Source organism: Lichenostomus cassidix, chromosome 23 (assembly GCF_008360975.1).
Source record: "Lichenostomus cassidix isolate B80296 chromosome 23, HeHo_3.0, whole genome shotgun sequence".
Lineage (NCBI taxonomy): Eukaryota > Metazoa > Chordata > Aves > Passeriformes > Meliphagidae > Lichenostomus > Lichenostomus cassidix.
This window is the reverse complement of record NC_139503.1, coordinates 166,946-189,702: the sequence shown is the minus strand read 5'-3', so window position 1 is coordinate 189,702 and position 22,757 is coordinate 166,946. Positions and strand designations below refer to the sequence as shown.

The 22,757-nt window shown below is 49.1% G+C and overlaps 2 protein-coding genes across 3 annotated transcripts in view; both read left to right on the top strand.

The window, feature by feature from the left end:
* Positions 1 to 2,778: 2,778 nt before the first annotated feature.
* Positions 2,779 to 17,588, top strand: FAM76A (family with sequence similarity 76 member A). 2 transcript variants are annotated; one of them, XM_085081536.1, is made up of 10 exons: positions 2,779 to 2,905; positions 4,016 to 4,080; positions 4,911 to 4,965; positions 5,532 to 5,684; positions 6,589 to 6,746; positions 7,147 to 7,233; positions 8,000 to 8,131; positions 13,584 to 13,719; positions 14,175 to 14,276; positions 15,621 to 17,588. In XM_085081536.1, exons 1-10 carry the CDS (start codon positions 2,825 to 2,827, stop codon positions 15,705 to 15,707), a joined length of 1,056 nt encoding a protein of 351 aa, XP_084937662.1. In that variant the 5' UTR covers positions 2,779 to 2,824; the 3' UTR covers positions 15,708 to 17,588. The 2 variants fall into 2 exon arrangements, with proteins under 2 accessions (XP_084937662.1, XP_084937663.1); XM_085081537.1 differs by lacking the exon at positions 8,000 to 8,131.
* A 2,608-nt stretch (positions 17,589 to 20,196) lies between these two features.
* SESN2 (sestrin 2) overlaps positions 20,197 to 22,757 on the top strand; it is a 70,829-nt gene continuing 68,268 nt past the window's right edge. Inside the window, exon 1 of the mRNA XM_085081526.1 lies at positions 20,197 to 20,275. Within this exon, the coding sequence (XP_084937652.1) occupies positions 20,198 to 20,275 (78 nt within the window). The 5' untranslated portion in view covers position 20,197. The remainder of the gene's footprint in view (positions 20,276 to 22,757) is intronic.

The following is a 22,757-nucleotide window of genomic DNA, read 5'->3' as shown; positions in this document are numbered from 1 at the left end:
TCGCGCAAAACAAGGTAATTATTCAGTGAGCAGGGGACATGCAGAGCCAGAATATGAAATTATTATCTGTTAGTGATTTACAGAGAACCACAGACGGTGTCAAGGAAAAGCAGCTGAATCAAACTTGCTTTGGCAACCTCGTTGCTCCCAAATGCTCCAAGCGACCAAGAGGGGCTGATGTAGTAGTACTCGTATGCCTGGAGGAAGTGGCTCCTGGGGGTCTTGGTCTCTCCAGGACAGAGCTGGGTAGTCCATAGAGGGGAAGCACATGCTTTACCTAAAACCCTGAGATTTTAGGATGGCAAATACCACGATCCAGGAGAGGCTTTTGCTGTCTTACACAGTAACCAGTAATTTGGGGCACAAATAGATGTCCCTGCACATGGCAGGGCATTAGAGCGAGATAACCTTTATGATTCCTTCCAACCCAAACCATTCCATAGTGAAATGGTGCATCTGATAGATATGAACAGCCTTCTAAACTCTGAAGGCTTGAAACTGCTTTTCTGCCAGTGCGGCTCTGCTGGAAAATCACCGAGGCAGCGGCTTTCCAAGCGTTTCTTCTCACACTTCCTGCAGTAGCAGCTTTACAAATGCTCTTCCTCAGCCAAATGCTTCTCCCTTGGCGCCTGTGACTGCTCTGGCAGGTTTGTTGTTCACATTCTCAAACCGACCCATTGCTTTTCCTTCAGCCCCAGGTATTTCCCATTCCATGCCCCCACACCCTGACTTTTAGGTTTTGATATGGGGGAATGGATTCAAACTAAAAGAGGGCAAGGTTAGATTTTGTTAGGAAAATATTCTTGCCAGTGAGGGTTGTGAGTACCCAGCACAGGGTGCCCACAGAAGCTGTGGCTGCCCTGTCCCTGAAAGTGTCAGACTGGGTGGGGCTTGGAGCAACCTGGTCTAGTGGAAGGTGTCCCTGCCCATGGCAGGAGGTGGAACTGGGTGGCCTTTAAGGTCCCTTCCAACTCAAACCATTTCAGGATTCCATTAATTACTGTAACAGATTGCAGGCGGTGTTTCCCTTCTCCAGGTGTGCTGTCAAACCCCAAAATCTGAGCATCCCCAGTCCTCCACCTCCTCATCCCGCAAAACCCTCCCCTGGAGCATGGCAGCCCCTGAACAGAGCGGAGGGATTTGTTCCCAGCCATCCGCCACCTCTGCCAAGCTCTGCCTCCTGCTTCCCACCGACAGACATTTCCCAATCACAACCCGGCATCCAGCACAATGCAACTAATGTCATGAAATTAAGTATTTCTCCTACACACAGCACATTTGCCCGGTGATTAGAACGAGTCCCCGAGGTAGCCAAGCACAGCAGAATTCCGGTTCATTATGCACACCCACGCAGCCAAGCTAAAAACCCAAGACACTCCCCCGGTCCTTCTTGGGAAAGCCTGAGCAGCTCAGATTTCAGCTTCACCACTTGCACCAGCCCTGACTAGGAATACTCTGTCATCTGGTGTAGAAAAAAAGGTAAGGATAGATGTTTCCCAAAGATTTCAAGGTATCCCTTAAGGTCTGAGAAAGAGGGAAGGGTGTAGGAACACAGGAACGTTGAGCAAATGGAACAGATCTGTGAGTAGTTACTGCCTTTTGCTTGTTACATCTTGGATTTACAGTGAGTTTTTAACTCAAAAATAACTTAATTTCCCCCATTTCTCAAAGCACCTGTTCTGTGTCATGTTGTACAAAATGACAACTACTTGACAAAAAAAAAAAGAGCAATTATTGCATGTGTGCAGTGTATGATCTGTCCTTGCTGCAGCAACTTGAGTCTAACCTCATTACCCAAATGAAACAGGGCCAAATCTTTCCCATGTTCCCACCTGCAGCTGCTCCCAAGCTGTGGTATAAGCACGGGGAACTGCAGTTTGCTCTGACCATACTCCACATTAGAGGCAGATCCACCCGTGAAATCAGCCTTGGCTGTGCCTAGGACTTGTGGATGAGCAGCTGCAGCTGCTGGAGTCAGAGCAAAGGGGAAGCAAGTTCACATGAAGGTTTTCCTTTCCCTGCAGACACAACCTCCTGCCTCATTCTCCCTTCCTCTTCCTCCCATTCTCTTTCTCTCAAGCCTCCAGCCACAATTTTCCCACTGCCGCTGCCCTGCCGGTGTCTCCAGCCCTCCTCAAAGTGGGTGGCTCCTCCTCACCTTCACTGTCAAGGTGGAGATGCCTCCTCCTCCTCCCCACACTTCTCTGCTCTCTTCCTTCCTGCAGTCCTGACCCTCCCTCCCTGCAGCAGCTCAACTCCCCAGCCCAGCCCTAATCCAGCCTCCCATTCTCCTCCCCGGCCCTAATCCAGCTCCCCTTCCCTCTCTTCATCACGGTACTCCTCCACCCCTGACACAGACCAACCATGGATCTCCCTTTCACCTTGTCCTGGTTTAGCCCTGCGACCACCCCCTTCACCCTCCTCTCAGCTCTTTCCTCCACCTAGCCCGGCACCTTCTCCCGGCCCGGCCCGGCACGGCCCGGCCCGGCCCCCTGGCCCAGTCCTGCCCCTTTTCCCACTCCCGGCCCAACCTCACTCCCGACCTCACTTCCGCCCCCTCCACCCCGTCTCCTCGCGCGATCTCGCGCGACCTCCCCCGTGCGCCGCATCACGTGGGACCGAGCGGCTGCGTCACCGCGGCCCTCCCGTGACGTTAACGTTTCCCCATCACGCCCCGCCCCGCCCCCGTGAGTGACGGCGCTTTCACCAATGAGAAGTGGGAGAGGCGTGAATGATGCGACTCGCCGCCAATGGGCGACCGGAGGGGGCGGAACCGCGCGGGACGGGCGGGAGGGCGGGCCGCGCCTGTCAGCGGGGCGGCGGGATGGCGGCGCTGTACGCCTGCACCAAGTGCCACCAGCGCTTCCCCTTCGAGGCGCTCAGCCAGGGCCAGCAGCTCTGCAAGGTCGGGAGAGGGGCTGGGGGCTGGCTGTGAGGGGGCTAGGGGGGAAAGTCTTTGAGGGAGCTTATGGGGGCGTTTTGGGAGGACACTGATAGGAGAAGATTCTGAGGGGGGCTGTGAGGGAAATGGGGGGTGATCTGTGAGAAGATTTGAGGGGGTGGTTTGTGAGAGGATTTGGGGGGGCGGTCTGTGGGGTAAAGGGCCTTCTGGAGTATTGTTTGTGAGAAGGAGCGCAAGCAGTGGAGTGTTTTTTAAGGGGTCTGGGGGCTCTTAGAAGGACTGAGGATAATTTGGGCCTGTTTGTGGGGAGATCGTGGGAGTATTTATGGAGACCGGGGCCTTGAGATGTCTGTTTGGGGTCTGTGTGGGCAGTTGGAGGGTGTGGATGAGGGCCTGGGAGCTTTTGGGAAGTTTTAAGGGGCTGGAGCACGGAGGTAAAGCCTGGGGTCTGTTACGGGAGTGTGTTGAAGGGCTGCTTAGGGGAGCTGTTTGTCAGGGGGACCTGAGGGCACTGAAGACAGTTTGGGGTTGCTGGGGGTATTTGGAGGGTGTTGGAGTCACAGGCCTGTTGTGAGGAATAGAAGGGAGGTGGGAACTGTTCCTGAGTAAGGGTTTGGGAGGCTCTGGGGACATTTATGGGAGGTCTGATAGTGTCTTGAAGGAGTGAGATGGGTTTTGGGACAGTCTAAGTGAGTGGGGAAGAACAATATCAAGGATGAAATAGGGAACAAGGGGCAAGAACTGGAGTAGCCTGGGATCACTGAGGCTAGGACAAAGCAGGTGAGCATAGGAGAAGCTGGGATGAGAGGAGAGTGCGGCCAGAGGTACAGGAAACTGGTGAATACCTGAGGCAGAACTGTGTGTTCTTGCCCCGGGAGCTGGGGCCACCCCGTGACCCTGCTCTGTGAGCATCAGGCAAGCCCTGGTGACGGATCTCAGTTCACACCTGGCTCACCTGTGACGCATGCCGTCTCTGTCACCCTCCCTCTTCTCTCAGCATGACTGTACAGGAAGTGTTTGCATATGTGTGGATGTAGTGGGAGTGGAGGGCAGCAGGAGATCAGGGATTTGGGGAGCAGCACTGCACCTCATGGAGCTCTTCTGTTGTTGCAGGAGTGCCGGATTGCTCATCCCATCGTTAAATGCACTTACTGCAGGACTGAATTCCAACAGGAAAGGTAAATACCTGCTGAACTCGGGAGATCCATGTTTCCTGTGGAGTAGTCACACCTAGGGAATCATAGTGTTTCCATACCTTCAGTGACTGAGCCTTAACCTGTGGATTGTTGCTTGTGGAAGACTTGGGGGATCGTTGGCCACCTTCAGAAGTCTGCTGGGCGAGTTGGAGTGTTAGCAGTGCACTTGAATTACACCTTTTGCTTGGGTTTTATTTTCAGTCAGAGCTCAGATGCATCTTCCAGGGAGGGATCTGGGTGCATCTTCCCATTAATTTTCCTCTTACCCGATTTCTGGTATCCAACATTTATTTCCTACTGTGTGTACTTTAGCTGGGCTCTTGTCTTTTTGCATTTTGATGAGTTGTGTAGATGTCAGAGGGAGGATTGGTAAAATCCAGAGCTGTGTGTGGCTGTTGTATGGGGTGGTCCTTTCTGTGTTTGTTGTACAAATATACCTCTGTCCTCTCCTGCCTTAACCTCCAGAATGGAACCTGCCCTGTTGCTGAATCACTCGCACTGCCAGTTAGTCAGTGATCAAATCCTTTGTTTGTTTGGACAAAAAACTGGTGTGTGTGGGGATGCCTTAATTGAAAGATACCTCCTAGTAATGCCACTTTTTGGCCATTTATCCTCAGCCAGTTGGGGACAGGAAAAACACTTTGGTATCTGAGTCCCTAGAGAGGATGAATCTAGCCTCATCACCAGAGACAGAGATGAGGGAAGGCTGGGCACCTAATCAGGGATCTTGGGATCTGAACCAGGCATCCTAAACACAGAGGTTTTATTTCCTATTGGAATGTGTTAATAGCATGATCTGTCCTTGTTAACAGCAAAACCAACACAATATGCAAGAAGTGTGCTCAGAACGTGAAGCTCTACGGCACAGTAAGTGAGTGGGGCTCAGCCTCCCCAGCCTCTCTTCTTTTCATATCTCTCGTCTTTATGTTGCTGAAATCCCAGAGCAGTTTAAGGACTGGTTCTGCTGTAAGAGCATGACTGATCAATAATATGGGTCACTCGAGCGTGAAGTGTTGACTTTTTCTCTTCTTTTAGCACAAAAAAGCAGCTTTGCATTGTTTGAGGCCAGGAAATGATCTGTTCAATACCCAGTAGAAACAAGAGTGTGCTTACACAGACTGAGATTGCTTCAGGAAGCAGTGATAAATCTTTATTTCCTGCTTGTCTGAAATCTGAAATAGATTTTGATTGGTTCTATTTTTGTGTTAGACATTTTTCTAAAGATTTCACAGCACTTGGCAAATAGTCTGAGTGCCATAGCTAAATACGCTTAGCTGGTGACCAGGGATATCCAAATGGAATTTTGCCTCCTGGACCAGCATTATACTCTACTTGGAATAAGGAAATTAAAGTTTGAAATTATGGGGAGAATGGGAAGGAGCAGTGTACTACTGTAGTTAGAAGGCTGTGTCAGTTGTTCTTATTTTTTAAAGCCAAAACCTTGCCAGTACTGCAACATCATAGCAGCATTTATTGGAAACAAGTGCCAGCGTTGCACCAACTCAGAGAAGAAGTATGGCCCTCCTCACTCATGTGAGCAGTGCAAGCAGCAGTGTGCATTTGACCGGAAGGATGACAGGAAGAAGGTCAGTATTTGTGTAAAAGAAGGATGGAAAGGTAAAAGGGCTAATCACAGCGATCCTCTGTCCATCTTCTTTACATCTTCTCCAGCATTTCTGACAGAACAAGGCGGAATGGCCTCCCATTGCCAGACAGCAGGGTTAGATGGGATATTGGGAAGAAATTTTTCCCTCTCAAGGCGGTGAGGCCCTGGCAGAGGTTGCCCAAAGAAGCTATGGCTGCTCCCATCCCTGGGAATGTTCCACGCCAGGTTGGACAGGCGTGGAGCAATCTGGTCTAGTGGAAGGTGTCCCCGCCCATGGCAGGGGGTGCAACTGGATGAGCTTTAAGGTCCCTTTCAACTCAGGTCATTCCATGATTCCAAAAGCATATGTCTCTTCGTTATGAAGTGTTTTTCTGGAGTTGAGCTTTGCTCTGATTTAGAGCTGTTTAGTCTTTGAGGCCCTGTGCTCCTCTACCAGACCTACTGGGAAAGATCTCTTGAATTTGGCCCAAGAGCTGGCAGAGGAACAGAGGCCTCTGAGTGAAGTCTGAGGTGTTGCTTGTGGAAAGGGATGGGGAATGATACTTGTTCCATAGCCTGAGGAGCTGCAAGTGTCATACCTTCACCAGGAAACCCCTTCCATGGCTTTTGTACACCCTTTGCTTAAACACCCTGAGGGCTCTGTAGGAGGTGTGTCTTCCTGTTTGGGATCCTGCACTGATAATCCCTGCCCTGCTGAGCCTCCTGGAGCAGACACCCTTGCTGTTTTGGTCTCCAGTGACTGCCTGTCTGCCTGTCCATTCAGAGAATCGTTTTGAGTCTCTGCTTGTTCATATGTGATCTTAAGCTTGAAGGTGCTTCTTGTCTTTTCTGTATTTGCTTTGTGGGCAGGAAGAAAGACCAAAACTTTCTGTCTCCCCTTCCAGGTGGATGGAAAGCTGCTGTGCTGGTTGTGCACATTGTCCTATAAACGGGTCCTGCAGAAGACCAAAGAGCAGTGCAAACACCTGAGCAGTTCTTCCCGAGCCAGCCTGCAGGAGAAGGAGCAGTTCAGTAGGCTCAGCAGTGGCAGCCACTATAACAGGTAACCATGGGGAGGGGTTTGGGCAGGGTCTGTGTTCATGAGTTTCTGGCTAACTCACGTTTTGCTGGTTTGGAAACCTCATTGTGCTGGTGCAGCCTTGTGCTTCTTAGTGATCCCCCTTACTGAACTTGTAGCCAATGAAAGTGAAGTTGCATTTGTAAAATTTAATTATTAAAATGCAGATTTTAAGCAGGAGTTCTTCACCTACGTGCTGCCCTGACTCATTGTTTTCTGTTTATTTTTAGTCTCCAGCTACTCTTCAAGGAATGAATTTTTTATCATTTTTGCCCTGGGAAATACTGTTTTAATAGGATCAAAGTGGGTGGGAATATTTATCTGCCTCTCTGTCTTAGACTGGAAGTCATTCAGGTTCTGACATACAATTTCCTCCTTCTTCTAGCCAGAAAACTTTATCCACGTCTTCCATTCAGAACGAAATCCCAAAGAAGAAAGCCAAGTTTGATGCCATATCTGCCAATGGTGACAGGTGAGCCTGTTACATGGGGAAATTGTGAACGGGTGATTTTGTTTGCTGATTTTATATAAAACAGTTGCATGTGAATAGCAGGAAGCTCTTATGCCAGAGCAAGAGCCTTAGGCTTTGAGACCTCAAGGGGCTGCCCTAGAACCTGGCAGACCAGTGCTACCTGGAATTTAGATGTAGGTTTGAAGAGGAAGAAAATACTGAGCTCCTGTACCTGCTTAAATGGAAACTGATGGTTGGCTGAGCTCCCCAGCAGTCAGACCAACTTTATCCTCTCTCTGGATAGGGAGAGAGGGACTGGTTAGATCTGCAGGTTTTGTACTTTGGGGTCTGTCAGACTGATCTACAGGGAGATCCTCAGAGGACAGAGGATCCAGACCCACCTCCCATGTCCCCTCCTGCCTTTGGGGGAGAGACAAACAACTTTGCTTGAAATGTTGTGGACTCCCCATCCTGGTGGTATTCAAGGCCAGGTTAGACAGGGCATAGAGCAACTTGGTCTATTGGAAGGTGTCCCTGCCCATGGCAGGGGGATGGAACAAGATGGTCTTTAAGATTCGTTCCAGCCCCAGCCATTCCACAATTCTCTGATTCTAGGAAAGCATCTGACCCCATTGTGCTGTCACACTTGGTGCTGATCATGTTGATACCGCCTGCCTGTGCAGCAGAATGGGAGTCACTAGCAGAAACAGGAGATTGAGATGGATTTGTATTTTTATGGTCTTGTACATGCATATTTTCATTCCTGCCTTTCCTCTCTGATTCTCAGCGTTCCTTCCTCTCCCGAGATGCTTTGCCCCCTTATCCAGAGGGCCCCGTCCACGTTGGCGCAGTGGGCTGCTTCCCAACAGACTCTTGGGGCCCACCATTGTCCTGTTGCTCAAGGCATTGACATCCTGAAGTGAGATCACCTGTTGTTTTCTCCCCTCCCTCCCTGGGAACTGCCTCATACACGGGAACTGTCCCTCTCAGTGGATCTCCTTCTAAACAGCAGAGATTTGGGAGCATGGACCAGAGCATAGTTAGTGCCAAAGGGTTTGTTAAAGCCACTGGTAATTAATTAATCACTACCTGCTTTGAATGTCTCTGAAATCACAGATCTCTTCTATAGATACTATTGTCACCTTGTCACTGTGAAATGCTCCCATGGGAAATGGTCCATCCCTGGAAATGTTTGTGGCCATGTTGGATGGGGTTTGGAGCAACCTGGTCTGCTGGAAGGTGTCCCTGCCCATTAGAGGGGGGTGGAATGACATGAGCTTTAAGGTCCATTCCAACCCAAATCTTCTGGGATTCTATGATTCTGTGAAATAGAACTTTAGTAATTTTATAGAGCACTGGCTCCCACAGAGTGGTCTAAAAGACCTTTTATCGTCTGAACAGTGTTTTCTGTTAAAAGCTGTAAAAATTTAAAGACTAGTTGTGACTTAGGAGCCATGGCTGAGTGCAGAGTGGTTAGAATTCATCTGCCTTCAGTGCTGGTGGAGCCAGAGGAGAAACTGGAACCAGGGCCCTGATAGAGCTGGTGCAGTTTTCCCTCTAGAGAGGCGGCTGCTCTGGGCTGTAGAACCGCATCAGGTGTTTTTATCTTCTCATTAAATCCTGGGCTGAGGTCTCAGAACTCATTGTAACAGCCCTGCTGGCTTGAAAATAGCCAAAAAAGCAAAATATCCTGTGTTCTGGTTTGGTCAGCTATTTGTTTGGAAAACAGGAGCTAGTATTGAAGGAATCAAGGACCTTTCTTTTGCTCTCATGTCAGATGTTGTCAGTCTGGCTCCTGCCAAGGCTGTAGGCCTTGCCTCAGGCTTTTTTTGATGAGTTCCAATAACAAAAAAAAGTGGAAATTTAGCAACTAAAGTGCTTCAGAAGCGTGCAGCAGAAAAGGAAAGCTGCAGCTGCCTTAAATAGACACATGGCTGCGTGTCTTGGGTGGAATAATGATAATAGGGGTTCCTTAAGTGTGAATTTGGAGTTGCTGAGGGTTCTTTTATGAGGGTGAACCCCCAAAACCCTCCCCATTTAAATGACTATGAGATTGTCCCTCCCAGAGTCAGCTTGGTGTCTGGGGCACAGCCTGAGTGTGGAGTTAAGGTCTGCTGCAGCACAAGGGTGTTTGCAGCACCAGCAGAGTCTGGAGTAAAGTGACACAACCAATACCTCCTCCCTGCTGAGGTCAGCCCCACTTCCTGTATGCTGGCTCCTGGCTCCAGCCGAACCTCTGGTGCCACCCGCAGCTGGGCAAAATTTGGGCATGTTTGAGATCAGTTGACTTGGGCAACACCTCCAACTTATCCTCCAAGGGTCCAGCTTATCTGAAATAATCGCTCCTTCATGGATATGGGAGAAATTCCTTAACTGTGTCGTACTGAATTCCCTCTGTGTGTTTTTGTTTACATATTTCAGAGTGGTTGTTGCTCCCAATAGCTATGATACATCGACAGGGTGATTTCCAACAGTTGTTTAAAGCGTGTTAAATGGTTTGTTTTGGATTAGTTCTGGGAGGAGCAAATAAGCTCTGGCACTGCTGCACTGGGAGTAGTTTTCCCTCCCAGTGACTCTCAGCACATTTTGCAGCAGACCTGGCCTTATTAATCCTGCTGTGCTGCCAGTGCCCCTCGGTCCTGTGCTGCCCAGCACTCCGGCTTCACCTCCAGCCCCTGGAGCTGTGCTCGTCCTGATTTGGGCAGTCTTGGTGTCCCCATCCTCTTGTGCCAGTGCTGGCAAAGTGTTTTTATGCTGCAGATTCTGCAGACGAGCATATTGTGGTCCCATCTCCTGTCACTGCAGACAAGGTGCTAAACTGTGCTTGTAACACCAGGCAGTGACAGCAATGCTGGCTCGGGGAGGGCAGCGATGCCTCAGAATGCTCAGCAGCAAAGTTCATTTCTAAAAAGATTCTCATTTGTATAAGAAAGTGCTGGCATAGCTTAAAGCTCTTTGATTTGGGCTGCACTGCACTAAGTGGAGGGTGTTTTTCACAGAATCCCAGAATGGTTTGGGTTGAAAGGGACCTTAAAGCTCATCTCGTTCCACCCCCCTCTAATGGGCAGGGACACCTTCCAGCAGACCAGGGTGCTCCAAGCCCCATCCAACCTGGCCTTGGACACTTCCAAGAGTGGGGCAGCCACAGCTTCTCTGGGCATGCTGTGCCAGGGCTTCACAGCCCTCACAGGAAAGAATTGCTTCCCAATATTCCTGCCTTCTGGCCGTGGGAAGCCATTCTGCCTTGTCCTGCCACTTCAGGCCCTTGTCACAAGTCCCTCTCCAGCTCTCTTGAAGCCCCTTTGGGCAGTGAAATGGGCTGTAATGTCTCCCCGGATCCTTCTCCACGCTGAGCACCCCCAGCTCTCCCAGCCTGGCTCCAGAGCAGAGGGGTTTCCAGCTCTTGGAGCATCTCTGTGGCCTCCTTTGGGTTCACTCCAGCAGCTCCACATCCTTCTGATGTGGGGCCCTGAGCTGGAGGCAGCTCTGCAGGTGGTTTTTGTCTAAGGTGAAATGTGAATGCTGGTTCAGTGTCCGATCTATGCCTCTTCACATCAGCCTGACTTGAATAGCAAAATCTTTAAGCTTGGCATTTGCTTTGGCATTGGCTTTTTAAATGCCTGATTTCAGCCATTTAACAGGTGTGGAGTTTAAGGCAGTCGATTTGGTTTCTGTTCCAGTCAATAGAGAGGCAGGTGATTTTGGAACAGCTCCATTTTTGTCCTCTGTCTCTGCTGAAAACAATGGGAATTTATCATTTCCCTTTAATTAGTAGTTTGCATTTTAGGATCTTCAAACACGGAGAGCTCATGTCCCCCTGACCTATCCCAAGGGGCTGGATCTTGAGTTTATTTGTAGAGGAAATGGCTTTTTTTTTGGTTGGCTGTTTTAATTCTTGATCTCTTTGTTAAAGGAAAGGAGTGACTTGTGTTTGGCAGTTTTCCTTTGAATTTTGGAGTCTCAGTTGCTTCTGTAACATGGGGTTAAAGAGAGAGGAACCTTTCATTACTAATTTGTCAGTCTTTAAAAAAGTATGAAAGAAGAGAAAAAAATTATCTGCTTCTATTATTAGCACATTTGAGGGGGCATTTTGCAGCAACTGGACAGGAAAATACCTGCTTGGTATTTTTTATGCCCCAGGACGGGATCCCTTGAAGGGGATCTCAAGCCCTCTGTTCCCCACTGGTGCATGCAGAACCCTTGGAGGCCCCGGGGTGGGTGCTTTCTGCAAGGCTGGTGACCCTCGTGTCCCCTTCCTTCTCCCCACTGGGTGGCAGGGCTGGCTCTCACCTCCCTTCCTTCATAATGTGCTGGGCAGCCGGAGCTGACAGGCAGGGAATTTTTCCTGTTGGAGCTGCTCAGAGAAATGTGAACATCTCCTGGCACTCTTTATCACCCCAGGGCACAGCAGGAGGGAAACGTGCCTGGGCTGAGGAATGGTGTGTCAAGGGATTGTTTTCAACCAGGGGGAATCAGTGAGGAAGCCTTTTTTTTTCCTCTGTGGAGGCTGTTAGGTTTTTTTTTTAATTTCTTTCTCTCCTCCCCAGCATATTTGCAGTGAGTGGGAAATTAAAGCTGCTGTTAGTAATGTGCTTGCACACAGGAAGGTGCTGGAGCACCCACCATCATCTTGCACAGCCTCCAGTTGGGAAAACTATTTGGAAAGTTTTAAAATGGAGTTGTTCTGTGCTAGTGTGTGGGTATGAGCCTAGCACAGAGCTGGATCCGGTGTGCCCAGAGAGCTGCCACATCTTAGTGTGGACTCTGCTGTCAGCATGTTTTAGCCATGCAGGGCTCTTTCACTGCAGTCTGTTTCCTGCAGACCCTCAGCTCTGATTTTCCTTTGCCATGTTTTCTCTCCCAGTGCCTTAGGGCCATCCTCTGACTCTCAGATCTGGGAAGCTGCCTCTGTTTAGTTTCCCTCTGTAGATCCCCAGCACAGTGGGGGAAAGAGCCTTTTGTCCTGCCACATCCTTACTAATGAGTCCAGTCAAAGCAGACTGTGATGCTTTTAATTAGAAAATGGATCATTTCCAGGTGATAGAGGAGACCCCATGTGAGGTGAGCAGCAAGTACTCTCTGCCTTATGGTACAGGTGGGGGACTGGAAGCTCAGAGGTAGAAACATCCTTGAGAGAGGTAGAATTTTGGGTTCAGACCATGCCTTCCCCACTCTGCTGCAAATCCCATCTTTAGACCTGAGTGTTGAGCTACTATGGAGGCTTTAGGAAAAAAAAAAGTCAGGCTTTGGGTGACCCTGACGATTTATCTTTATTTATCTGATAACAGCCAGACTTGAAGTCATCTTCTGTCGCTGTTGAGCAGCTAGCAGAGTAATGAAGGTACCAGTTCTCAGTGGCAAGAAGGAATGATTTTTATTGTTTTGATTTTATTATATATAGTTTTCAAAAGTCACCCAGATTGGTCAGTTAGAAGCCTTCCCCCAGGCCTGATTGGCCAGGCCTGCACTGTCCAAGTTCTGGGACACTGTTCCAATAACATCCAAACTTTATCTTTATTTATAAAACACAAGAAAAATTCTCATGGGAAAAACCTGTGCTAGCCACAATCTTCTAGGTGAAGCTTTGTTTTCTTACTACTGTTCAGTTTTTATACAGCAGTTTCAGGGGTGTGTGCCTGGGAGTGTGCTTCTCTCTTAGCACCAGGAGATAAAAATCAACCTCAGGGATAAAACAGAAGTCAGGGAAAAATTGGGTGGGCTCCCTGGGCTTGTGGCTGCAGCTTGTTGTATCTTATGATCCGGAAGTTTCCTGTAGCACAGGACTGTGTGTGCCTGCCTAGGTCACTGGGTGTTTCATGGGAAGGTTTGTGATTTACCAGTACAGGAGCGACTCATGCCCAGATAACTCTGCAGATGGTTGCTTAGATTTAGAGTACCTGGTGGTGTACAGGTGATGTGCTCACCTATTTCTCTGCCTTCCTGGAGAGTTTTTTCTACTCTGAAATAACGAAGCTTCTGCCTAAATTGCTTTATGGTGGAACAATCATATTACAAGGTCCAGTATGTTTTTTACCCCTTTTCCTTGCTCGGGACAATTTAGCTGTTTCCCTTTGCTCTGTTTGTTGAACTTGGAGGTTATTTGTTTCTCTTTTATGTTGCCTCCTTGCCAGAGTGTTTGTTTACATTCAGTGAGAAGTTTTGCAGTGCATCCAAGGACTGGTTGTGAGCAAAGAGATTTCCAAAGAGATACATAAAGTTTAATTATCTCTCTGATTTCTGTCTTCAACTTTTTGGTTTGAAAAACGATCATTAAATGATTCCTATTCTCCTTTGAGTGCATTCGTGGGAGTTTCCCTGCCTCAGTGAAGAGGAAGGTTTTGTTGACAGCCTCTCCCTGTTCTTTGCTGCAGTTTTTCTCCGGACCTCGCCCTGGACTCCCCTGGCACCGACCACTTTGTCATCATTGCCCAGCTGAAGGAGGAAGTGGCTACTTTAAAAAAGATGCTGCACCAGAAGGATCAGATGATTTTGGAGAAGGAGAAGAAGGTACAATCCTTGGCGTGCTTCCACCTAAGCAGACTGACATGTTCTCACAGATCGCACTCTGACACAGCCTGGCTTTTTATCTTGGAGTGAATATGTCTGGCTGTTTCCAGGCTGCCTCCTTTCCAAAGCCAAAGAGGCTCTCTGGACCCACCCAGGAGATCTCATTTCATAAAGGGTCATTTCCTGACCACTCTCTTGGAGTCCTCTGTGTGTGGGCAAGACTGGGAATAAACATGCTGCTGCTTGCAGAAATACAGTGCTGGCCCGTCTTGTTGCTCTGTGCTCTCAGAGACCCAGTGCTGGTCTTGTTGCAGTCCCCCAGCACCCCCACCACGTCTGTGACAGCCAGTCTCACACACCTTCTGCAGAGGCAATTTCCATGGCAGGGGAGGGTCTGGATTGAGGGCAGTCATTGCGTCTTTCAGCTCACTTGCTCCTTCCTGGTTTCTGCACAGATCACAGAGCTGAAAGCCGACCTGCAGTACCAGGAATCGCAGATGAGGGCAAAGATGAACCAAATGGAGAAGACACACAAGGAGGTCATGGAGCAGTTACAGGTGACAACATTTTTGGTTTAATTTGCTGAGCTGTGCTGTATCTGGGAGGACTGAGGACACTCCTGAGCTGTGTCCAGGAGGGACTGAGGACAGTCTGGATCACAGCACCCTTTGAACTCCTGCACACAGAGCTCTCCTAATGTTTCTCAGCCCTGTTCTACAGCCTCTGTGCTGCCAGGCAAGCCCCTTCTCAGCTCTGCACTGCGTCCCAACCCCCATTTACACCCACGTTGCTGCTCTCTACTCAGGCTCACACATATTGGTGTTGTGAAGTGCTGTGTTCTGTCCCATAGGGACTAGATAAGAACCATCAAACTTATTTTACTTATTGCCAAAATCAGGTTTGAACCTGTTTCTTCAGCTTACAGAGCCTTTGTCAGTTCCCTGCACCTCTAAATCACCTCCCTGTGATTTGTGTGAGCAGTAACCAGAGAGAACAAAGGAACAATTGGCAGTTCTTTTAGCTCTGTATCTCTGGTCCAAATAAAGAAGTCCCTGAGCTGATGGGAGCAGGGAGAGCAGAATTCTGGTCACGGCCATGGGAACAGAGCAGACTATCAGCATAGATAGCGTGAGCCACCAAGGAATCAGGTCAAAGGGGAAGAAATCAGACACAGAAATGAACTTTGCACCCTTTAATTACTGTGGGTATATAAAGATCTAAAGCCCCAGCAGTGAGAGGTGGGAGGGGATGAGACCAAAGGCTTCTATTGCCCCTGAGGAAACAGCTTTTTCTCCATCCACACACACTCTGGGGAAGTATCCCAGTGCAAGGCAGCTTTTGGAGCCTCCAGCTGCTGTCAGAGTACTGGTGTTTGTGAGAATCTCTTCACAATGCACATCCTCCTGCCTGGCTGAGGGCTTGAATGTCTCCGTGTGGTGTGGAGAGGGCTGGATGTGCTGTTTCTGAAGGGAAAGGAGCGTCAGATCAAGGAGCTGGTGTGCCCCAGCCACCTCCCTCTCATGGGGCTTTCCATGTTTGTGCTCATTTCAGGCTGGACTGCCCTGAACTCTGGTGTCCAAATGTTTTATTTCTGCTGGTATTGCTTGAGTTTCTGGAAACCTTCGATGATTTCAAAATCAAAGTTCAAATCCTCTCAGTGTATTGTAGATGCCTTGAACTGTTCATAGGATTCATTTTTTGAAAAGGCTTGTGGGTTTTACTGTTTTGTCTTTGTCTTTTCCTGGGTCGCTGGGATGGGAGAGCCCTCCCAGGTGGCTAGAGGTGAGCTCAACATCTGTACCCCTGTCCACTTGTGTGCAGGATGCCAGCAGCTCCTGCACAGGGATCCCAAGATCTAATGATGATCCATGTCATTAAATACCCATTTTCCCCATTTCCAGGCCAAGAACAGAGAACTCCTGAAGCAAGCAGCTGCCCTGTCGAAAGGCAAAAAGCCTGAGAAGTCAGGAGCAATAACCTCCCCTTAAAGCCAACACCCCAACCTGGGAGCTTTCCCCAGCATTAGCCAAGGAGTCTGGGAGACCTGCTGGATCGCTGGAAGCCAAAACCTCTGTGTTGTCTGTATCCCACTGCTGTGGGATATAGCATTGGAATTCCTGATGCGTGTTGCCTTCTGACAGCATGCTTGAGTGTGGCCAGTTTCGATCCATGGGGAGAGGCCCCAGCCTTCCTAAATCCCCCCTAAAGTACTGTTTTCTGGAAGAAACCTTTTCCTAACCAGTTGCTACCACTGCCAACCCTTTCCATGAGCAAACAGGAACCTGCTGCATTAGTGGCTCCTTTCTGGTTCCCAATCTGCTGCTGTGAGGGAATTGCTGTGGCCAGTTGTTCCGCAGATATAATGGAAGCTGCGTGTGGTGAAAGCTGTATTTTTTTTTATTTCTTGAACTGTTCCCTCTTCAAAAGGGAGCTGAGAACTCACCAGCCCAACAGATGTTCCTGGAAGGTTGTGCCACTGCTGACAACTGTTCATCCAGCTTTTTGAAGAGGCTTCCAAAATGATGGGGGCCATGCATTTATCTTGGAAGATTTTTGTGTTTTGTTTTGGTGGTTTTTTTTTTCTTTTCTCTGTCAGCTTGGCAAACCAAACTGCCTGGTTTTGTGTTTCCTTGTTTTTCTGATGAGAGCTTTTGGGTTGGGAGCCAGAGTGGAATGATACAGCCCGCAACCCACCCAAAATTCCCTCCCCCAGTGCCCTGGTTACTTGGTGACCTCTGGGACTTCGATGATTTCTGCAGCTTGGTGTGATCAAGCATTTCTTACTCCATTTCTTTACACAAAGAGAGTTCAAAGCTTGGATATTCCCTCTCTCCCCCTTTTCCCTGCCTCTTCCAGGTGCAGGGGCCAGGTTGGCTCCAGGAAAGCACTTACTCAGGCAGCGACCCAAGACAGGGAGTGTTTTTTGGGGCGCTCCAGGGATTTTTCTTACTGCTGATTCCAAACCAGCAGGATCAAAGGGCTATGAGAGTTCCCTGTACCAGGGATGTGCTGCCCTGAAACAGCACAGCCACCACTGACGCCTACAGCCAGGCCAGCTGGGGTGGGCCTCCCCAGGCACCTCTTCTGGGGTGATGGTGGTGGATAAAAAGCACTTGGAGGGGGAGCACCACACGACTCCAGGCTGGCAGGAGCTCCTCGACATCCCAAACTCCAGTCAGGGGGTGGAGAAACATCTCAGGGCTTGGAGACCCCCAAACAGGGGCTGAAGGTAGGTAAGAGAACTCATAATTTTGCTGCCGGGCGGCTGCTCCATCAGGGCTTTGATGAAGCTTTTAACTAGAGCTTGTGATTAATTTTTTCATCCTTTTGTTTTTTATTTGTTACTAAAGTTGATTTTACTCAAAGGCACTTTTTTGGGATGATGATGGCTTCTGGCACGGAAGGAGCATGTTTCATTGGACACTGCCATGTGATTTTTCTTCTTGGTTTTTCTAAGAGACTTTTGATGTGAAAATAAGCAAAACCAGAAGTTGTTACACTTTGCCTGAGTGTGGCAGCAGGAAAAACTCACCCAATTTTATACTTTTAGAAAATGAGGTGCATTAGTGGGAATTTTTTTAACCGTGGGCTTTGATTTTTTTGCTTCCCTCAACATACAGAAATAAAAAGAGGGAGAAAGGCCCTGTAAATACTGTTCGGTTGGGTTTTTAATCGTGATAAATTGCTCCTGCTGTCGCGTAGCTATTTGTAGCACCAACATCGTTTCTTTGTATGTTTGTAATAATGAGATTTTCAAGGGACACTTTGATTTGTACAAATGACACCTGTAAAAGTGGTTTAAAAATCCTCATCTGTGGCTGGCACTTTGTTTGCTTTAAAAAAAGGAAAAATCCAAAACAACGAAAACACCTTTCTCTGCCTGGAGCTGATTTATCTCCTGCTCTGGGGTTGGCAGCTATGGGAAGGAGACTGTATTTTCCCATTGTTTGCTTCGCTCCTACTTTTCTTTCTATCTTTAAATCCTCCCATCAAGCCTGTTGCTAGGATCCTGGTTACTTGGTTACATCCAGCTTCCCAGGACCCATTGGGCTGTATCTGATGAGATTTATTCTTTATTTTCTTCCTTAAACACGTGAAGGCAGAGCATGGAAACAATATGATCTTGGTAGGAAAAACAAAAGATGAGGATAAGGAAGTTGTTTCTTTTAAGATACAGATGGAAATGAGGTGAGTGTACCCCATGTGTGTCTCTAAAGTCTTTCCCTCAGCCATAAATCTGGGGAAAAAATGGGAGGGGGTGGTGTTTAAAGCTTCTAATTTTCCAATGCAAAACCTCCCCAGAGATTTCCATTTGGAAATTCCCCCATTCTTGTGGGAGCTGTAGTTTGGCATTTTCATCAAACCATAGAATATCCCAAGTTGGAAGGGACCCACAAGACTCATTTTGTGCTCTCCTTGTGCTATGAGTGTGGGATCCTGGCAGAGGAGCAGTGTTCCAGCATGCCATGCGTCCTCCCAGGGCCCAGGAGCTGCTGTAGCCTTGAGTGTCTGTTGCCAGGGTGGGAAAAGGCAAACCCTAGCTCTGTTGGATACACCACAACAGCTTTTCCAGCTCAAAATACATTTTACATACTATTTTTTCAAAGCCTGGATTTGCACATGGAAAATAGCTATTTTCTGGGAATCATTAGTTGTGACAAATGCCAAAATTGAGAGTTAAATGCAGGAAAGAAAAATAGTTTCTGTGAATCTTCCTCACTAGTGATATTCTTGCAGTCTCTGTTATTCCTCCAGTTTCTTTGGCATCTCATGCCGGAGGCTGGTGGCATGCACTGGGCAGAGTTCTCATCTCAGGACTCATAGAATCTGTAATGGTTTGGGTTGGAAGGGACCTTAAAGCTCATCTTGTTCCACCCTGTGCCATGGGCAGGGACTTCAACTGGACCAGGTTGCTGCTATTCCAGACTGGTCACAGCCACCTGCTAGTGATGAAATCAAGAATTCCAGTTTTGGTCAGTGCTTTTTCCCATTCTATGAGCCGTTTGGCTGCCCCTTAACTGCTTGCAGCAGAAATCCCTCCTGAAGATGCCAAAGCTCAAAGAAGCTGAAGTGCTGCTGTGGGGAGCCAAAGGTGTTTGGGTTTTCAGGGCATGACAGAAACCTCTTAAAAAGCATTTCCTGAGCTCTGCCAACCAGGAAGATTAGATTTTATTTTTTTAAGTAATTACTTGAGTAAATATTTCCAAACCTGCAGGGCCCAGGGCAAGGATATGAAACTTTAGTATGGAAATGAACCTAAACTGTTTTGCGGCCTGACAGCAGAATTGAACCTGCAGCAAAATTAAACCAATTTAACCAACTGGTAATTAATTACCCACCAACACACTCCTTTCCATTCCTCCCCAGTTCCTGGGGTTTCTGGGAGTGCTGAGTCAGGCAACACAATCTGGGGGCAAGAGGCTTCAAAATTGTCTTTAAGAAACGTAACACTGAGGATTTTAAAATTCTTTAAAGTTTTAGTGACTTGTGTTTGGTGGCTGAGGCAGGAAAGGAGAGCACAAGCCTTGTTCCAGATGTGAGGGAAGTGAGGAATTGAGGTTTTAGGTATGGGAAGTACTCAGTGTTGCTTCTGATCTCAGCAAGGGGATACAACCAGCACAGTGAGACCTGCTCCTTTGGCATGGAGATTTTCCCTTTTCCCGTTAGATTTCCATGATGAAAACTCAGCTGCCCCGTGTCTTTTTCCACAGAACTCTTCAGAGGTCCAGGAGTGCAAAGGGGTTTTGCTGTGCCTCTTTTCCTTATTTATATCCGGTCCCTCCTCCTTAAGCATATGGGGATAGCATCTCCCTCCTGCTGCTATTCCCAGACTGATGATGATCACTGACCAGTACAAACCACAGTTTCTAATGTTTATGTTGCTGAAGCTACATCCATCTGCCTGCAGTGCAGAAATGCTAATGGAGTGCTGGCAGCTCCTGTGGCCCAGGATCACTGTGGGAGTCACCTTCCCTCTGCGGTTCTGAACAGCGCAGCTGCAGAGAAAATGAGGGAACAGCCTCAAGGTGTGCCGGGGAGGTTCAGATTGGATATCAGGGAAAATTTTTCCATGGAAAGGGCTGTGCAGCCCTGGCACAGGCCACCCAGGGAAGTCATGGAGTCCCCATCCCTGGAGGAATTTGAAATCTATGTGGATGTGGCATTTGTGGACAAGGGTTAGGTGGTGGCCCCCAGTGCTGGGGGAACAGTTGAACTTGATGCTCTTAAAGATCTTCTCCAATGTAAATGGTTCCAGTATTCTAATTCCATTCTCCACCTCACAGATGCTCTGGGCTTCCTTTTTCTGGCCCACAAAGCCCTAATGCCAGTGGGTTTTCCCACTGGAGTCTGTATTGGGGTGACTAGCCACAGTGACAATCCAGCTCCTGATCTTCAAGTAGAGCATATAAGGAAAGGAAACACTGAAACAATATTCCATGTTTTACCTGCTCTGGGTGTTCCCTCAGAGTGTCCCTGTATGGTCAGAGTCTGGGCTGCCCAAAACCACCAGCTGGTGAAAAAGGCAGGAGTTGTCCCCAGCCAACCTTCCTCTAAGGTAACACACCTTGAGCAATTGGCCTTCCCTTGCTGTTTAGCTTTCCTGGAGTGCCAGACTTGTCCAGTCAGCAAGATGGTAACCAGGGCACTGTCAATCCCAAAATAATCACCTACTGTTTCATGTTTTTAAATCCCTGGAGGGATTTAAAAGCCATGTGGATGTGGCACTTGGGGACATGGGTTAGTGGTGGCCTTGGCAGTGCTGGGCTAATAGTTGGACTTGATGATCTTAGGGGGCTTTTCTGAATGGAACAATTCCATGATTCTCTGGGATGCTGAAGCTGCTTTGCACTGCTCTGCATTGCCTGCTCCTGGCTCACAGCACAGGAGGGTCTGAGCCCCTGGCAGCTCGGTGGTGATGGCCAGGCTGCTGTGAGAGGAGGGAGGTGCTGCCAACAGCCCGAGCTGGCTGGTATGTGAGCAGCAGCACTGGGAACGAGCCAGGAAAAGTGCTGAGGCTGCAGGTAACCTGGCACTTGCTGGGTGGGCTGACGAGGGGTGAAGAGCAGATGGGGGATCTGATGCTGCTCCAAACCCTGGAGCTCTGCCCACCCCGTCGTGCTTGGCCCCTCTTGCCCCTGCTTGACATGCTGGAGTCGTCTGTGGGACAAACGTCCTCCTGGCACAGCCCTTCATGTCTTCTGATGGAATATTTTTATACTATTTGGCAGCATCTCCAGCTGGATCATTGCCTGATGCACACCCACAGCCCTGTCCCTCTAATATCCAGAACTTTTTGGGGGGCAGAAAGGGGAGAACAGGCAGCCTCACCTCTTTCCCTTCTGCTTTGCTTGCTCTGGGTTGCCTTCACTGCTGCAAAGGAAGAGATGGATTTTCCCATTGAGGCTGACATGTTCAGCCTGAGCAAACACAGAGCTCATGGCCTCAGGTGGAATTATAAAATCATTGTGGAATGGTTTGGGTTGGAAGGGACTTTAAAGCCCATCTTGTTTCACCCTCTGCCATGGGCAGGGACACCTTCCACTAGACCAGGTTGTTCCAAGCCCTGTCCAACCTGGCCTTGGACACTTCCAGGAATGGGGCAGCCACAACTTCTGTGGGCAGCCCCAGGGCTTGCTGGTGACCAGCAGCACCTCTGCTCACGCTCCGTGGCCGGCAGCTCTGTGGGGTGTGACAGTGCCAAAGGAGCTGGTGACGGAGTTGGTTTGGGGTGACAGGGACAGTGGAATGGCCATGTTCCCTCAGGTCAGATGAAATGAAACCCCCGAACTGTGCCTCTGAAATTACACAAGTGGCAATACAGAAGCAGAAACCTTGAGGTGACCAGAGCCACCCAGACCCCACAGCCTCAGCACAGAGCTGTGTTTGCAAAACACCCTAAAAATAGCCCCAGGAAGGGGACAAGGACAAGGAACAGTGACCAGGGACATTTGAAACTGGCTGTGTCCTCCCTCCCTGCTGAGGCTGAGGCTGTGGGCTGTGCTGATCCTGGTTGTGCTGGCTGCGGGCTGTGCGGCCTGCGCTGCAGTGCCAAGGAGCCCTGACGTTCCCTTCGCTGGCAGGAGCTCAGCCCAGAGCCGGAGGAGGTTGTTGCCAGGCAAATCCTGAATTGTTTGTGCAGTGACTCCTGTTTGCTGGACTTTGCCATGTTGGGCTGTCAGGCAACACCAGATTGGTACCGGCGCTGTGTCTGGAATAGCCCATAGTTGTGGGGATGTTTTTTTCTCCCTTCTTTTCACCTTTTTTTCTTTTTTTTTCTTATTTTTCTTTTCACTGTTTTTTTCTCCTGTCCCTTTGAAGAAACACCAAACCCAATAACAGAATCAGAGAATCCCAGACTGGTTTGGATTCGAAGGGATCTTAAAGCTCATCTTATTCCAGCCCCCTCTAATGGGCAGGGACACCTTCAACTAGACCAGATTGCTTCAAGTTGCATCCAGCCTGGCCTTGGACACTTCCAGGGATGGGGCAGCCATGGCTTCCCGGGGAACACTGTGCCAGAGCCTCACAGCCCTCACAGGAAAGAATTCCTTCCCAATATCCCATCTAACTTTGCCCTCTGCCAGTGGGAAGTCATTACTTCTTGTCCTGTCACTCCATCCCTTGTCCAAAGTCCATCTCCAGCTCTCTTGGAGCCCCTTTAGGCACTGGAACAGGCTTTAAGGTCTCCCAGGAGCCTTCCCTTCTCCAGGTGGACGCCCCCAACTCTCCTAGTCTGTCTCCAGAACAGAGGGGCTCCAGCCCTCTTCAGAGCAACCCTGTGGCCTTCTCCGGGCTCTCTCCAGCAGCTCCACATCCTTCTGATGTTGATGGTCCGGAGCTGGCCCCGCACTGCAGGCGGGGCCTCGTCTGAGCGGAGCAGAGGGTGCTTCCATCAGCTTTCCCTTTAGCCCCAGGACACATTTCCAGTACGCCCACTGTCCAAGGGTCGGGAAAGCGCGGATGGCTCTGGGTAGACCAGATGTCTCTGTGTTAGCCACGCCTCTGTATTGCCATTGGTTTGGTTGTTACTTAGTGGT